General features: G+C 41.9%; 1 protein-coding gene across 2 annotated transcripts in view; it reads left to right on the top strand.

Annotated features, from left to right (window-relative positions):
• Ctdspl (CTD small phosphatase like) overlaps positions 1-17785 on the top strand; it is a 107367-nt gene that overhangs the window by 73082 nt on the left and 16500 nt on the right. The window contains exons 2-3 of one of the 2 annotated variants that reach the window (XM_047531007.1): positions 3100-3254; positions 12403-12435. In XM_047531007.1, coding sequence (XP_047386963.1) covers positions 3100-3254; positions 12403-12435 — 188 coding nt within the window. The remainder of the gene's footprint in view (positions 1-3099; positions 3255-12402; positions 12436-17785) is intronic. The other variant, XM_047531008.1, reaches the window with a different exon arrangement.

Here is a 17785-nt window from a genome sequence, read left to right as displayed (position 1 = left end):
CCATAAAACACTTGGAAAATATAGAAAGAAGAAATGTAAAGCACCCATAATCTGACAACCACTATTAACATTTGGACACCTTTCTTGCTGATTTTTTCCTGATTCTAATCTTTTTTAGCTTGTTTTGCATGATCATAATTAAATCAGATCCTTATCCAATTATGTGGCTAGATTTTTTGAGCTAATGTTATAAACAGCTGTCCTTAAAATACAGATTTTAGTTTCATTTATCAACCAAAACCCTTCTACCAGTTTATGAGCAAATCCAGGCCTTTCTAGATTCCAGCTGGGCGAGAGGTAGCATCAGGGTGGAAGGCAGTGGGGTGCTGGTCCCTGGCAGCCCATTTCCAGCCCGGTGCAGGGACAAGTGAATGCTGAGGGTGTGGGGGTCTTGTGCAGGTCCTGAGGACCCCCTTCCATTTTCCCACCTAATGTCCAGTGGCAGACCAGCCCAGGAGGGATGAGGAAGCTGGGCCCTAGCTTCCTGGAGGTGCCCACACCCTAGAACTAGCCTTATTGAACTGAAAGAGCCCTGGAACCTCCCACAGTTGTGGAAGGGAGACCCTGCAGCTTCCCTTCTGTATTCGAGAAAGGAAGAACGTGCTTGGGCTGCCCTTTGCCTGTCAGGGCACAGTGGCCTCCCCGTGACTCAAGCTCACTTACTGACTCCTGAAGCTCTGTTTGTACCTTCCGTACAGGACTGAATCATGTGGTGGAACTTTTAAGTAGCTTACGCGTTCTCAGTTTTGTATTTTTTTAGTATATGTTAGTTTGTTAATTAGTTAGTTGTGGGAAAGATTTGTGTTATCTAAGGACGAAAACAGGATCATGGAAGGTGCTTTTTTCAGACTGCTCAGTGTCTCTAAGACATGAACAACAGTTTGCCTGCAGAAAAATGTGCTGTCAGCCAGGGAAAAGTCGGTCTCTTTCTGCCCCTGGCTAAATTATATGAGTGTGGCACAAAAATTAAGCACCCAAAGTAACAATGAAATAATTCAACCAATCATTTTTATTAAATACGAGTTTATGGCAATGCTTTTCTCTCCATTTGGCATGCTCCCTCCTGAATCTGACCCAAATTGCTTCAAGGTTGTCTTCAGCAGAGCCGGGCACAGTGGCACATGCCTATAATCCCAGCAACTAGGGAGGCCAAAGCAGAAGGATCGCAAGTTCGAGGCTAGCCTCAGCAACTTAGATCCTATCTCAAAATAAAAAAATAAAAGGGCAAGAGATGTAGCCTAGTGGTAAAGTACCCCTGAGTTCAATCCCCAGTACAAAAAAAAACCAGGTTGCCTTCAGCATAACATGCAGGGAAATCTCACATTTTGGAAGCAGGCCCACTTAGGTTGGAATGCTGGCACTAGCAGTCACTAGCCAAGTTTTCTCAGCAGTGAGATGTAAGCAGTGACACCTGTCTCCTTGGGCAGCCAGAAGCTTGTGTCAGATGAGGTTCGTGAAGTAGTGTTACCTAGAGGGTGGGCCCTGGTCAGCAGCAGTCATTATCTCTTCCTACCACTCCTTCCTGATAAGCCACCCGGTCCAGCAACTGGTTCCAATGACCTGACCAAGCATTTGGATCCTAAAGTGAGACCAGTAGCATTCTGTGACATTGACCCAAGGATTCATGTGGAAAATAGAAAGAGCCAGCTTTCCCAAAGAGGGAGGGTTCTAAAGCACATCTTTAATGGGGATCTTAAATTTGAACTTACTGGGCCCTTTGGCCAAACCCTGGGTAGAGACCACCCATGTTTATAGAGTTGCTCAAAAAACAGTTTTGCAGAATTCCCATCTAAATACTTTTGGTTTTGTTGCTAGCAAGAGTACCCCCAAAACTTTCAGCAAAGGCTTTGTGTTCTCTTGGGAGGAAAGGTACTGCACAAATCACTCATGAGTACACAAAATGAAGAACCGTGCCAGAATCGCTTTTGGGAGAGATAAGCTCCAAGAGTTCCATGTGGACCCAAATCATTTCCTGCATTGTCAGTTTTCCCATGAACCCTCAGCAGGGTCTCTTGCCTGTGGCCTCCACTCAGAGTACTGCTGACCCACCCAACCACGGTATGTGGTGGGACGGCCCTGGCTGCATTCCCCTGCAAAAGGCTCCTGCCCCTCCAAGTTGTCAAGTCCCCTGCCCTGAGGTGTGTTTTCCATCTGCGCCAAATTTTGCCTTTTATTTCTGACTTGTGGCAACTTGTCTTGATCCCTGGATAAACAGAAAGGATCCATCACTCGCTCTGGTGTTTTAGTCCAGGACAGGCCAGGGCACAGCGTTGCCCTGATCTCATAAAGATGGGCTTTGCCCTGCTCGGCCAAAGCTCACGTTGTCCGTGCCACATCTCCTGCTGTCTGTTTTAAAGGTAATAGAAACCTTCAACCCTGAGCTTGGTGGGTCCAGACCCCCATCAACTTCTGACAGAAGGCTGAGTTCAAGAAGGGAGTTCCTTTGTGCCCTTACATATTTTCTTTTTGTTTCTCCTGTGGTACTAAGGATCGAATCCAAGCCCTCAGACTTGCCAGGCAAGCACTTTACCAACCCTTTTTAATTTTTTAATTTTTTTTTTTTTTTGAGACAGGGTCTCCCTAAGTCGCTCAGACTGGCCTCCAACATGTGATCCTTCTGCCTCAGCCTCCCAAGTTGCTAGGATGACAGGTGTGCACCACCATTCCTGGCCATATTATATTTCTTAATCCATGAAGTTGGTCATTTCCATAGTGAGCAGGGGGTGTCCAAGAAGCTAGTTTCAAAGTGACACTTTTTTGATACCAGTAATGAAGAAATTTTTCTCAGGGAATGTCAAGTCTGATTGGTACCTAAAAAGACATTTGCTTTGAAGTAATGCTTAATGCATAGTGGGAATACTTCATCTGCTGGGCTCAGGAATGCAGACGGCAACCACCCTGCCGATGGTTCAACTAATGAGCAAGTAGCTCCCACTGGGCCGAGGTCAGAGGGATTTTGTCCAGTCATCGGAATTGGACCTCACGGGCCCAGCAGGACCCCTGGAATCAGGGTCCTGGGGGGCAACTGCACTTTCCAGTATCCACAGCACATCAGTACATGCTGCAGTTGGCCACAGTGTGCTCTATTTCTCTTTCCAGCTTCCCAGTGCAATGTCAGCTTAAAGAAGCAGAGGAACCGCAGCATCCTTAGCTCCTTTTTCTGCTGCTTCCGTGATTATAATGTGGAGGCCCCTCCATCCAGCAGTCCCAGTGTGCTTCCGCCACTGGTGGAGGAGAATGGTGGGCTTCAAAAGGTCAGTACTGATGGGGAACTGTGTGCACAATAAAACTGCATTGGTAGCATACCGATCCCATCCTTGACAGATAGCCTTGATAAGAGTATGTGACGGTATGTGTGCAGCCATTTACTTTAAGATTTTATATATATACGTGTACACACACACATTTATAAATATAATGTGTGTGTGTGTGTGTATATATATGTATATATACACATATCTTTATTGATAAAGTATATCTCAGGCATCCCAATTTAGCAACTATAGAACTTGTTTAATGAGAGTTATAAGAGTCACTTTAAATTTTTATAACATTCTCTCTTGGGAAATTGAATGCATGAACTAGTGAGTTAAAGAACCAGTAGCAGCAGACACAGAAATACCAAGACAAGAAGTGATAAGCAGCATGAAAAAGAGCTGGCAATGAGTATAAATGAGTTAACTCCCTTGTTTAGTAACAGACAATATGCTTTATATATTCTTTTGTATGTTAAATATGTTCAAATGTCATATTGTCTCAAGATGTCAGAAGCCAAAATTCACCCAAATAATGTCTAACAGACACATTGAAACAAAGTGACTCAGAACAATTAAAAGGATAAGCAAAGAGACATCAAAGTGTAGGTAAAAACAGAGGTTGTGCCAGGCATGGTGGCTCACGCCTGTAATCCCAGTGACTCCGGAGGCTGAGGCAGGAGGATCACAAGTTCAAAGCCAGCCTCAGCAACTTTGGTAGGCCTTAAGCAACTTAGCAAGATGCTGTCTCAAAATAAAAATAAAAAATAAAAAGATCTGGGAATATAGCTCAGTGGTTAAGTGCCCCATGTTCAATTCCCAGTACCCGTTCCCCCCAAAATAGTTACAGTATTAATCTCAGTCAAAATAGAATTTTCAGGTAAAAATTACTAAAAGAGAAAATCAAGATTGAGAATTCAAAAGTCATAAAACTTTATTGCCCCAGTAACATGGGCAAAGGACATAAACACATAATTTACAATATAAGAAATACAGTTGGTCAAACATGAAAAAATTCAAAACATTTGAAAAAATGTTCAATATGGTTAATAATAAAAAAAAGTCAACTAAAACAATGACACACCCTTTTCTAACAAGTTGTCAAAGATATCTTTAAAGATAATATTTGGCTTTTGCATGGGTTGGTAAGAAGGAAGGTAGAGGAATTAAATTGGTTACTGGTGAGAATATGAATTGGTTATATATACCTTTCCAGAGGGGTATTTGGCAGCATTATCCTACAATCTTAAAAATATGTCATTTTGTTGACAAAAGCAATTTCACTTTTTAGTGAAATTAATAATCATGAATGTGCAAAAATTAAACCATGAGAGACTTGTAACATAGATTATAATATTGCACAATTGCAAGCAACCTTATGTTCAAGAATAAGCAGTTGGTTAAAAGAAATACAAAATAACCATACAAATATTATGTAAGCATTACAAATGACAGAGCCAGGACTGGGGAGATAGCTCAGTTGGTAGAGTGCTTGCCTTGCAAGCACAAGGCCCTGGGTTCAATCCCCAGCACCGCAAAAAAAAAAAAAAAAAAAAAAAAAAAAAAGACAGAGCCAAATATATGAGGTCATAAATATGTACATAAAGAAATGTTCACAATGTATCATTTAGTAAGAAGCAGGCTAAGATATGGGAAGCGAATATGTCCTCAGAGCATATACAATCTCTCTCTCTTCCTCACACAGCACTTATAAAACTAGAAGGACATAAACCAAAATATGAAGAGGTGAGAATATATACAGGATTTTCTCCTTTTCCTTTGTTTTCCCCCAATTTTCATAAAATAAGCTTAAATTACTTTTATGACTAAAAAGTAAATGTATTTTTAAAGTACATCTGGATGTAAGGAAGGGAATTCTGGGAGAGTGTCAGCGTGTGCATGTGGCTCTGATCATTAAAATTCCCTCTCTGGGTAAACCCAGTTGGTCCTGCTGGTGGAGCCTGGAAAGTGTATCACCTCCTCATTTCCTGACATCCCAGGGGAAAGAGCTGGCACAGAATTCATTCCTGGTATTCAGTGAGAAGCAAGGAATCACCAGCAGAGGAAAATGCTTGCCTCTCCTAGAGTCCTAAGACAGGGACTGGGAACGGACAGTCCCTGAGGTCAGCCAGCCAGCGGGAGCCTGTGGATCCCCTTAGAAAAGGCCTATACTGACAGCTCACTATGTGTGGACCCTGAGCAGGCTGCACCTGTGAACTAGATGCCTTTCATTTCCTGTGCCCTAGAGGAGCCAGTAGTATGAGGCTTTCTTCATCTCTCTGCGGTTCGTCAGCGTGGCCTCTGCTGGTCCATGGAAACCACAACTTGCTGGACTTTGCAATACTCCCCCATCTACCACTTCCCAGAGATCCCAGTGGACTGACCTGAACAGACAGTAGTGGAACACACAGCCTTGCACAACCAAAGAAGAATGTTGCCTCAACTCAAGTTGGAAAAACTAGAATCTGAGATTCCTCCTGGGGGAAAAGAAGTGGAAAAGATAAAGGAGAGTTTGACAGTGGAGGACATCAGTTATGAGTACAAGAGTAACTTGTGGAGCTTAAAAGACTTAAGGTTTCTAAATATAAAAATTCAGTAAACAAACTTGAAAAGGAGAACGAGAATAGTCACTTCTGAGAACTGAATTAATGTTCTGGAAAAGCAAATGGAAGAAATATCTTAAAATTCAGACTAGAAACAAAGATGGAAATTGTGAGGGAGGAGAAAGGCATCTAGGAGACCTACCATGCAAACAGAAGGAACTCCAGAACGAGAAAAGGTAATACAAGTTTTTCTTGAGCTGGAAAGGGATGTTTGATTCTGCAGATTGAAGTAGCCCACCAAGTCTGCAGCAGGATCAGAGCAGGCAAGAGGGGGGAACACATGCCTAGATATACACTACTGAAATTCTGCAGTATATAGAAAAAAATCTTACAAGCTACCAGGACAAAGTGTTTTCAGGAAAACCATTAGATTAACATACGATTTCTCATCAGCAACACTAAAGGCCAAAAGATTTTGAAATTTTTTTTTTTTTTTTTTTTTTTTTTTTTTTTTTTTGCAGTGCTGGGCCTTGTGCTTGCAAGGCAAGCACTCTACCAACTGAGCTATCTCCCCAGCCCTTGAAAAATATTTTTGTAAAAATCTTTTACAGGTCCCTGAGAGACAAAAATCACAAAGCAAAAATCCTCTATGTGACCAAGCTGGCCTTTATCTATTGAGGCAAAAGAAGTATGTTGTCAGACATGTCATGATTCAGAAAGGGGCCAAAAATTAAAATCTGGGTGAGATTGATATTCAATTATGATAAAGTTATAGAAAGGGTAGGAGTAAATACAATGATTGGGAATAGAACTGTAACAAGTAGCACTATTGGAAAATAGAGCCTCAAAATTCACAGGAGAAAGGAGAAATAAACAGAAATGTGAACAAATTGTCAAAATTGAGGACAGGGAAGAAGAACAAATAACAGATAAATAGTAAATATAACATAAAGAATAGACATAAAACTAAGTTGAACAAACCAGTTTCTGCTACCAAGAATAAAGACTATCTGAGAGATTGGTCTGAAAAATTCAGCTGTATGCTATTTCCAAGAATATACCTGTCATCAGATAGGAATGATTTTGGCAGCAAGTAAAAGAAAACTGACAACCAGTAGCTTACACAAACAGGATTATTTTTCCCACTTAAAAGGCCCTAGTTAGGCAGGAGTTGGGGCTGGTTGAAAATGCCATCAGGAACCCAGACTCTTCTTGTTCTTCTGTCTTTGAGTCTTTCTGCTCTTCCAACCTGGGCGTGCTGGCCTTCATCCTCATGCTTGCTGGGTATTCTCTCCAAGTTGCAGACTTCAGACCAGATCTGCAAGGGAGGGACAGGCGGCAGAAACCCCAGGAGACTTTTGCCAGAACTCTGTCACATGGCTACAAGCAAGGGGGCCCTGAAAGGGAAGAACTTAGCCCAGCATATTCCTGCTCTTAATGAAATCAGAGCTCTTTCACAAAGGAAAAAAGAGGAATGACTAATGAGTAGAAGTGCTAGTTAGTATGGGGTTAGTAATGTTGGGGTAACCACCTCAACCCAAGAGGCTTAAAACAATATAAGTTTCTTTCCCATCCTGCTACTTGATTATCATGAACTGGCTCAGCTTTCTGTGGCACTAACCAATAGAAATATAAGGTGAGTCACATATGTAATTTAAACTTTTCTATTTGCCATATTTAAAAATTTTTTTAAATAAGTGAAGTTAATTTGAATTTTTATTTAAACTGATATATCCAAAATATTGTTTCACCATGTAATCAATATAAAATATTAATGAGATAATTTACATTACTTTTATCTTATTAGTTTGTTAAAATCAGATTTGTATTTTGCACTTATAACATGTCTTAATTTGGACATCTCACGTGCTGCCTCTCACTTGCTCAGCAGCCATGTGTTGCTAGGAGTTGCCGTATTGGCCAACATAACTCATCCTCATCTGTGGACCTAGACTGAGGAAAGCCCCATCTCTTTGCTTCCATGATTGTCACAGTAGGAAAAAGAGAATATGATGAATCACACAAACTCCTAAAGTTTTGACCCAGAAGTAACACCCCTCATTTCAACTTATTTTATTGACCAGAGCAAGTCACGTGGCTACATCTAACTTCAAAAGCACAGAAGTGTAATCCTACCATATAATAATTCCAGAAGGAAAACTGGAATTATTTGGAAACAGTGCTCATACCTGTTATGGTAGGTGACTGATAACTTCCAACACAGCCTCTAAGATACCGTAATAAAGGAAGGAAGAAAATGAAGGGATGGGCAAAATGTATGAGACAGATCAAACAGAAAGCAAGCAAGAGTTATAATATCAAGGCAATATTAATATCAGACAGTACAATTTTAAGTCAAAAGTATTAAACAAAAAGAGATATTTTAAATGATAAAAGGTCCAATATATGAAGTATACAATCACTCATAAACCTTTATATATAATCAACAGTACAGCCAAATACAAGTAGAAAACTGCTTAAATAAGATAAAAATCTTTGTCTAAAAATTAACAGCAAACAACATAGGAAAATCATTGGTTGGTTTTGGCTAATGGAATAAAACCAAAAGCTGAAACAATTGGTATAACTATGGAAAAGGTGTTTGCAGATGACATGGTTATTTACCTAGAAAACCCAAAAATGTCTACAAAAAAATTCTTTAGAATCATTAAAAGATTTTGATAGGGCAGCTCTTGTTTATAGAGAAATGTGCTATGTTTCTGGATAGAGAAACTAAATTCGTAAAGAGGAAGAATACAAAGAATAACTGAGAAAGTTTTGGAAAGAAAATCATGAGGCAACCTGCCCGCCTGGACAGACGTTAAGCCTTACTGTACACAGGTGTGGCAAATGTATCAGTGGAGGATGGAGAGTGAGATTTCACTGTGACCTGTGCCCCAGCCCCAGATCCTGGATCTCCTGTCTGCATGCTGTCCACACACCCTCCCCTCAACATAAAAATCAGCAGGGTAGGAATTGCCTTTAGTGAAGAATTGCTGCTGTCATAGTAAAAGTTAATTATAAAGTAGTATCGCCTAGATGAAATGACATGAGGAAATGGTGTTGCACCCCAAAGTTTCCTGGAATAGCCAGTTGTCTCTATCAGGGATAAATGCCCTTAAAGGGACTTCCTTTGGCAGAGCTGAGCTCACTTGGCCTTAGTGTTCATTCATGACTTCCTTCTGTTAACATTTGTCAAAATGACTTTTTAAAGAATTAGCTTCAGTTAAGAGTTCAATCTGAAATGGGGCTGATCCATTTTTTTGCATAACACTTAACAAGTCTGTCTGTGAGAACAGGCCCCCAAGAAACCATCACGTCAGAGGGGCAACTAATTCCCAGAGAAGGACCCTCTGCCCTGTGCATTCAGCCTGGTCAGCACCCAGAGAACACAAAGTTCAGACCCAATGTGTATGGAAGAGATTCTAGGCCTGACTCTACTGTTAAGTCCTCAGGTATCCCTTCCTCTTGCATCTCAGCATGCCAGAGGAAGAGGGGAGGCCATGGTAGAACAGGACAGGTGACCTCAAGGGATCCATCCACCCTGCATATTTACTTTGCTCTGATGAAATGAAGATTTGAACCTTCTGGTTTCAAATTACTTCTGCAGCAGTGACCTGGAGTGGCAGCCATTGCCACCATCATAGCTGCATCCTGGACTTGCAGACCAGTAGCCTCCAGAGGCTCAGAGGAGTCCTCACCTGGAAGACACCAATGGCAGAGACCATGAGGAACCTCTGAGGGCCAGGACAGAGTAAAATGGGACTTCTGGGCTCACAAGTACATGCATACCCCATGTACACACACACATATGTGCATGCAAGCCTCTCAGGTAATCTCCAAGCCCAGGAACCTGTCTAAATTGGCACTGTGCCTGCTCCTCATTTTGTCCTGCCTCTCAGATGTGTTCTTCTGGTCTCTCTCATCACTGATGTGTTCATCTCATCAGAAGTGTTCTTCTGAAGCTGCTGCACCTCTTAGGGGGCATCTGTAGTTTTCCATTAAAGCTTTACCTTCTCCCTGCACCTATTAGAAGAAAATGTAGGCCCAACTCTCCAGCATGTTGGTTTAGGAACTGGTTTCCTCAACAAGACTCCTAGAGCACAGGAAGTAAAATCAAGAATCAATAAATGGATGATATCAAACTAAAAAGCTTCTTCACAGCAAAGGAAACAATCAAGAGCATGAAGAGAGAGCCTACAGAATGGGAGAAAATCTTTGCCACCTGTACCTCAGATAGAGCATTAATCTCCAGGATATATAAAGAACTCAAAAAACTTAACACCAAAAAAAAAAAAAAAAAAAACCAAAAAACAAAAAAACACCCAGTCATAAATGGGCAAAGGAACTGAACAGGCACTTCATAGAAGAAATATGAATGATTAACAAATACATGAAAAAATGTTCAACAAAGTATATGAAAAATGTTCAATTAGAGAAAGGCTAATTAAAACTACACTGAGATTTCAGCTCACTCCAGTCAGAGTGACAATTATCAAGAATACAAGGAACAGTAAATATTGGTGAGGATGTGGGGGAAAAGGTACACTTATACATTACTGGTGGGGCTGCAAATTGGTACAACCACTCTGGAAAGCAGTATGGAGATTCCTCAGAAAGCTTGAAATGGAACCACCATTTGACCCTGTTATCCTATTCTCTGGTATATACCCAAAGGACTTAAAATCAGCATAGTACAGTGATGTAGCCACATCAACGTTTATAGCAGCTCAATTCACAATAGTTAAGCTATGGAATCAATTTAGGTGCCCTTCAGCAGATGAATGAATAAAGAAAATGTGGCATATATACAAATGGAGAGTTCCTCAGCCATAAAAAAAGAATGACTTTATGACTTTTGCCGGTAATGGATGGAACTGGAGACAGTCATGAGTGAAATAAACCAATCCCCAAAAATCAAAGGTCGAATGTTCTCTCTGATATGTGGATGCTAACACACAACAAGGGTGGGGGAAGGAAGAATAGAAGTTCAGGTGGATTAGACAAAGGGGAATGAAGGAAAAGGAGGGGGGATGGAAATAGGAAAGACCTGTAGAATGAATTGGACATAACTTTCCTATGTTCATATATGAATATACCACTAGTGAAACTCCATGCATGTATAATATGGCAAAATACACCTACTGTTATGTGTATTTAAAAAGACCAAATTAAATACATAAATGAAGCCATACTTCTCAACCAAGGATGATTTTGCCCTCTGGGAAATATAGAGCAATGCCTAGAAACTTGATTGTCACTGCTCTGGGCAGTTCTACTAGCATCAAATGAGTAGAAGCCCAGGATGCTATTAAACCTGCAGTGTACAGGACAGTCCTACAACAGGGTCATTCAACCAGAGTGTCACTAGAGTGAGAAGCCCCCCTCTAAAATGGCCCACTAGGCTTGGGAGCTTCTTAAGATCTCCCCCACCAAGGACAGGGACCTGCTCCTGGGGCCAAATGTTGGGAATAATTTTACTTGGGAACTTCTGAAATGAATTTCTCTATGTGACTTCTTGAAAACTGGGACTTGATGAGAGTATGCCAGTGTGTTAGAGAGCAACACAGCTGTGCCCTGCATAATGTCAGAAGGCAGCTTAGTGTCCTTCAGACAAGCCCCAATCTCCTGAAAAAAGAAAGAGCCATCAGTATCATGTCAAGAGGAAATAGTAGTTGCTGTGACTCCACAGAGGGCATGACCAAAGCTCGAACATTATCAGGAACGTGCTCAGTGGTTCTTAGCCAGCCACCTGCCATTGCTGACCATCAAGTTTGACCTTCACATGATACTCTGTCACTGGTGACCCCCCTCAGTAGCAGTGGGCACATCTTTTCACAAATCCACAAAGTCATGGTGTGAAGCAGTACATCTCCCGATAAGGCCATCTGAACAAGAAACAACACAGAAAGTGGAAATGCTGCATGAAAATAAATTTGTTCTTTTATGAGCATTTGTTAGTCTAAAATGAGGTGTTTCTGTGAATCAGGTTTGAGATGGCTGGCATTCGGAGCTGAGGAATATCTGAGACCCTTCCCTGAGGGGCCTGAACTTTCTTAACACTTTCCATGAATACAGTTTCTGTTCCCCTTTTAAAGGAGAAATGGTATGTGCATAAGGGAACTGCTTGTACCTTGCTTTGTGCCCTCCCCCGGTCTCCAAACCCTTGAGAAGGACCTAGAGTAACCAGGGAGTTTCATGTCAGCTGGTGAAATTATCTTCCTTTCCTTCCATGCTATATTGACTTAGTCTTTTTAGGGGAAGACTTGCTTAAAACAAGAACAAATTATTAGAGGGAATCAAGAATCAAAATAAAGTATGAGCTTTCATTTGTATGTTTAAGGGCTGATTTTCTGGGAGTAAGGGAGATGCTATTTAAATAAACAAGGCAGTTTTGTGGTTGGGGAGGGGCCTCTGGGAGGCATCATGGGGACCTGGTGCCCACTCTGTGAAAGGTCCTTCGTCGATTCCTTAAACACCACCAAGGTACAGAGAATGGAAAGCCACCAAAATACTGTATTTGAGTATTCGTAAGTTTCTTTTGATAATATGATCTCTTTCTTTTCAAATCTGACAATGATTTTTTTTTTTTTCTTTTTCCTCAGGGTGACCAGAGGCAGGTCATTCCCATACCAAGTGTAGGTATATTTATCCAATTTTTATTGAAACATTTGTAGATTCTTGGAACTTTGGGCCTTGTAATATAAAAAAAAAAAATTTAAATATTCTTGTATATGTTGAGTTTTATCATGTGGTATAAACAACTCAGTTCTGTTAAGAAAAATGAATCCAGGCACAATGGTGTACCCCTGTAATCCCAGCAGCTCAGGAGGCTGAGGAAGGAAGATTACAAGTTCAAAGCCAGCCTCAGCAATATAGCAAGGCCCTAAGCAACATAGTAGGACACTGTCTCACAATAAAAAATTTAAAAGGGATGGGGATGTGGCTCAGTGGTTGAGTGCCCCAGGTTCCATCCCTGGTACAAAAAAAGAAAGGAAGGAAGGAAGAAGGAAAATGAAGCTACATTTTACACTGTGAGCAGGAAATTGTGTACAGAGACATTTTTCTTTCTTGGGAACAGCAAGCAGCTTCCCACACTCACCAAATTCTCACCTTCCTTTCTCTCTGGAAAGGGCCTCCGGGTCTTCATAATCTGAGGTACCTGGAGCATCCCCCACACCTTAGCAGCTTAGCAGTAACCCCACAGATTGCAGAGAACTCCATAGATTGCCCAGACACAGCTCTCTGCAGCAGGTTCAGTCCCAGTGGGGCTGGGATCAGCACGCCCAGGTCCTAGGTGACCAGACCACTTCTACCTCCTTTTACAGTGTTGGTAGCTTGGCAGTAGCTCTGGTATCAGAGAAATTCCACTACTTAGACTCCCTGAATTTAAAGGACCAGCCCATCCCACAAGGCCAGCTGAGCTGCTTCTCCACCTCCACTGGGCACTTCTGGGCCACCCCAGTTCTGTTTTCAGCCCTGGAATTTGGGAGAAAAACTTCGCCAGTATTCTCAGCCAACAGAGCAGCCAGCCTGAGGCCAGGCATCCAGTAGCCCCTGGGCCTGACTCCCAAGAGGAACTTGCAGTGGCAGTATCCCTGTCCAAGACCTTTCAAACAATTCTGTATCCTCAGGGGAGAAATTAGGTTTTCTTCAAATAGGTCCATAAACGGTTATTTTGATCTATAAAGATTATCTGGTTCAGATTACCTGGCTCAAATCTGTTCATCTCTCTGTGCTCGGACTTTGGAACATCCGAGAGACACAAAATCCTACACTGTAAAGAATGGATCTTGAGTTCAGGTTGACCAGAGGCTTTGGTAGTGCCTGTCACTTACAACTGGCCCAAAAAGGGTTGGATGATTTTTTTTTTTCTCAAAACTTTAATTCTCCATTGACTAACAAGTTGTAAGAATGTGTGGAGTGATGATGCCAGCATGCCTGAGGGTTGGCCTCTGTGGGGAAATTGGCTTTGATCAAAAAGGTTGATCAGGCACTGTGACATCTCACCCAGTGTTTGCAGGAGATGCCTAGTGGGGTTAATACCAGAGGACTTTCTTTGACATAGTAATTTCATATATTTTTCTTGCAAACATGCTTCCACTAAGCAGGCGGCGTGTATCATCCCCCACCCCTGCCCTCACTGCCACTGTTGTCTTTTCTCAGTGTTCATTCAAGGCCATCTGTAAAATTAAGTGCCAGATGAAAGCATTTGCCCACCGTGTAAACCTTACTAAGGAAACCGATCCTTTTCCCACAGATCAAGACTCAGTCATATACAGAATTCCAGAATAAAATAGACAAGGAGAAGAAGGTTCCTTGTGTAATTATCTCAGCGTTAGATCCATAAACTGCCAACCATCTCCTGCATGTGAGACACTGGGTCAGGCCCTATGAATCCTGGAACTATCTTGCAGAGAAGCAGAGCCTCACTAAAGTACCTTACCTCATTGAGGACCTGCAGAGAGCAGTTCTGCTGACAGGCACAAATGATCTCCACTGCCTGCTTCGCAGGCAGGACTGAGCTCAACCATCTGGGAACAGCTCATCCCTGGGATTCAAATCTTAGGATCCCCAGCAAGATCTGCACCCACCTGCCAAGGCCCCAGATCACATGAGCAGAGTGATCCCAGCCTTTCTGGACCAGAATGGGACCTGGTCAGTGCTGGGAGTGCCCAAGAGCTTGGGTGCTGTACCACAGGACTGGCAATCCAGTCGGGTTGGTGCTGAGCCTCCAAACCAGGTCCCTCAGCCTCCTCAGTGCTTTCTCCAGGCCCTGCAGATGAAGGCTGCTTCAGAACCTCTGGGTGCCCAGAGCAGCTCAAGCCAGATTCCCCCATCTCTGCTTCTCACCTCACACCTCTTTTTTGTCATTCATTCACAAACCTAGGCACATGGGTTTTATCTTTTAACCTTTTGGTAAATAATAATTCAAGTTCAGTGGTTAATTTTAAAAAATGGGGAAAGATTAGAGAGAGAAAAAACCTCCCACTCATTCCTAGAATAACCACTTTTAATATTTGTTATGTATGTTTTGGGAAATTTTGCAAACACAAGCATATTTACACAAATGAGATTGCATTGGGCCTACCGTTCTGCAAATTGTTTGTTTCTTTTAACAAGATGCCGTGAATATCTTTCCAAATATTAGTACATATATACCCACCTCCTTGTTTTACAAATCATGGATGGCATTTACTTTGTTTCCACTTCAATGCTATTACAAATAGTCTTCTTAAGAATATCCTTGAACCTGGGTGTATGTGGACTTGCGTGATAGTCCTATGTGATCACTGGTAACTGGGGAATTGGTAGGTCAAGGGGTGTGTTCTGCGTTGTGGGTATATTTAAGACAAATCCTCCTCCAGAAGCCTATGCTAATTTATATTCCCAGAAAGAGTCCTCACAAGTGCTCCGTTCCCTTCCTAAAATGGTGAGCAAATGTTTTAACCTTTGCTGATCCAAAAGTAAAGAATGATGCAGATGTATTGCTTGGATTTGCATTTCTTTATGAATGAGAATGAACAGCTTTTCACACGTTCATGACCATATGTCTTTTCCTCTGCCCTGCTAATTTCTCTTAGGTTTCGTACTATTTTTTTTTTTAATCTTTTTAAAGTTTAAGGAAAGCGGTGTGTTTCCCCTACTTTATGATTTATCTTTTGGCCTCATTTGTAATTATTTCATCCAAAAAGAAGTTTTAATTTTATGTATTAATTTCATGCTTTACGGCTCCTGGATTTTATGTTTAGAAAGGTCTCCCCACTCTGCAGCTGTGACCCGTATTTTCTTCTCTAATATTTTGATATTTTTCATCATTACACTTAGATCTTTAATCCTTTGGGAATAAATGTTGGTGGAAGGCATGGAGTGGCAGTCCAACTTATTTCTTTTCTGAGTGGTTATTCCACTGTCCCAGAACCATTTATTAAATAGTCATCTTTGACTTAACCTGTTGGAAGTGACCTCTTTACCTGGACTATTAAAGGTTCCAGCCGTGGCCTGGGATTCAGGACCTTCTTCATGGGGAAGCTTCAGGATGTGTTGGGTTAAAGTCAGGTATTCAAGGGTAGGGAAAAGATGCAGAGGGACAGAAAGTGTCAACATCACTGAAGTTTGGGTGGTCGTGGCTTGAGGCAAGTGCACAAAGCCTGGCATTATCAGTAAGAAGTGCTACGGGGGCTGCATTCTGAGTCCTACTGTTCCCACGCTTGCCAAAGTCACACACCACGTGATGCTCACAAACTCAGGGTTGGCAGTGCAGCTGAGCCATGAACATACTGAGACAGGAGGGGAGAGCAGATTTATTTTAACAGGTTCCTGAGCTATTTGCCTAAGGCTTTTAATAAAGTGGGAGTACACTATTTTCCACCAAAACACTAAGAACATACAAGGAGGGTGACTGTGCTGGCTAAAACCAGCCTGGGCTTTCCTGGCTCCTCTCTGCCTCAGGCCCTGAGAACTCTGCCCTAAACTCTGCGACTTGGAGAGCAGTGTGCAGACCCTGAGCCAAAGAAATCTTAAAAAAACAAGAATCTAATGTACTAAGAAGAGGTACTAACGCTGGAAGATAGATGAGGATTTGTGGAGCAGGTACTCCACAGGATATTAATAACCTTAGTGTTAACTATTTATGGCTGCTAGGTTAGTGCCAGGGACAGGAAATTTCATATCTACTCCCAGGAAGAGAACTGGAATGAACGAACACCATTCCCAAACCTTGGGTGGTAAGCCACAGTCCCTTCCTCCTCCCCAACCCCACACACCATAGGATTCTGCCCCCCAAGCCCCGACCATGCTCCCTGCATGCCTTGAGCAAACGACTTTGTATAGAAAAGACCCTTTTTGATATAACCCATGTTTCTCATTCTTGAACTTTGTATTAGTCAGCTATTTTCACTGCTATGACTAAAGTACCCCACCAGAACAACTGTAGAGGAGGAAGAGTTTGTTTGAGGGCTCATGGTTTCAGAGGTCTCAATCCATGGACAGCAGGCTCCATTCCTTGGGGCTCAGAACATCATGGTGGTGAAGGGAAGTGACATCATGATCAGGAAGCGGAGAGAGATGGCACTCACCAGATAAAATGTACACCCCAAAGCCACACCCAATTCCCACCTCCTCCAGCCGTACCCTACCCACCTTCAGTTGCCACTCAGTCAGTCCCTATCAGGGGATTAATTCACTGATTGGATTAAGACTGTCACGAGCAAATTATTTCTCCTCTGAACCTTCTTGCATTGTCTCACACGTGAGCTTTTGGGGCACACCTCACATCCAAACCAAAACAAACTTCGTGATGGCCTCAGAGAAAATGTGCCTGAAGATGTCATTGAGTTAATGATTCAAGCTTCACCGGAATAGATGAATTGAAGTAGCAAAGCACTCTTGTGTTTGCGTAGTATCCTTGCGTTTCTAAGGACCCAGCTGTTCAGAACTCTCACCAGTGGACAGGAATTTGCATAAATCTAACACCAGGCTCTCAGAGAAGCTGTGTGCATTTAGAAAATGGGTAAAGGATTAATGGAACCCTCCTTGCCCATTGCCCTCCAGCCTGGCCTTGTTCTCTACGGCACAAATGCAAAATCAATAGCTTGCCTAATAGGAGTTTCACACTTCTGATCTTTTCTCTCTCGGATAGTACAGTGAAGGGTGTTTTTATTTACATTTAACTCAAAGAATGCTAGTAAAGTCTGGGTTAAATATGCTAAGAGAGTATTTTTATTCTTGGGCTTAGAAAATAACTGAGCAACTTTTGGCAGATCTTTGATGTTTTCAGATATACCAGGGATAGAATTTCTAGATCCTTATTTTCCATGCTAGCAATTAAATTACTAAGTTAAAAGGTTGTTTTGGTAGAACATAAACACATAGGGGAAGAACTGGATAGATAAATGCTAGACTCAAAAGAAAGAACACAAATGATAATAATTGTGTTTTACTCTCTCATGTCTATATTCTTTATAGCAAGAATGTGTTTTTATAACT

This window comes from Sciurus carolinensis, chromosome 17, assembly GCF_902686445.1.
Source record: "Sciurus carolinensis chromosome 17, mSciCar1.2, whole genome shotgun sequence".
In the NCBI taxonomy this organism is placed as follows: domain Eukaryota; kingdom Metazoa; phylum Chordata; class Mammalia; order Rodentia; family Sciuridae; genus Sciurus; species Sciurus carolinensis.
Note: the sequence above shows the minus strand (reverse complement) of the source record. Positions and strands in the feature narration are given on the sequence as shown.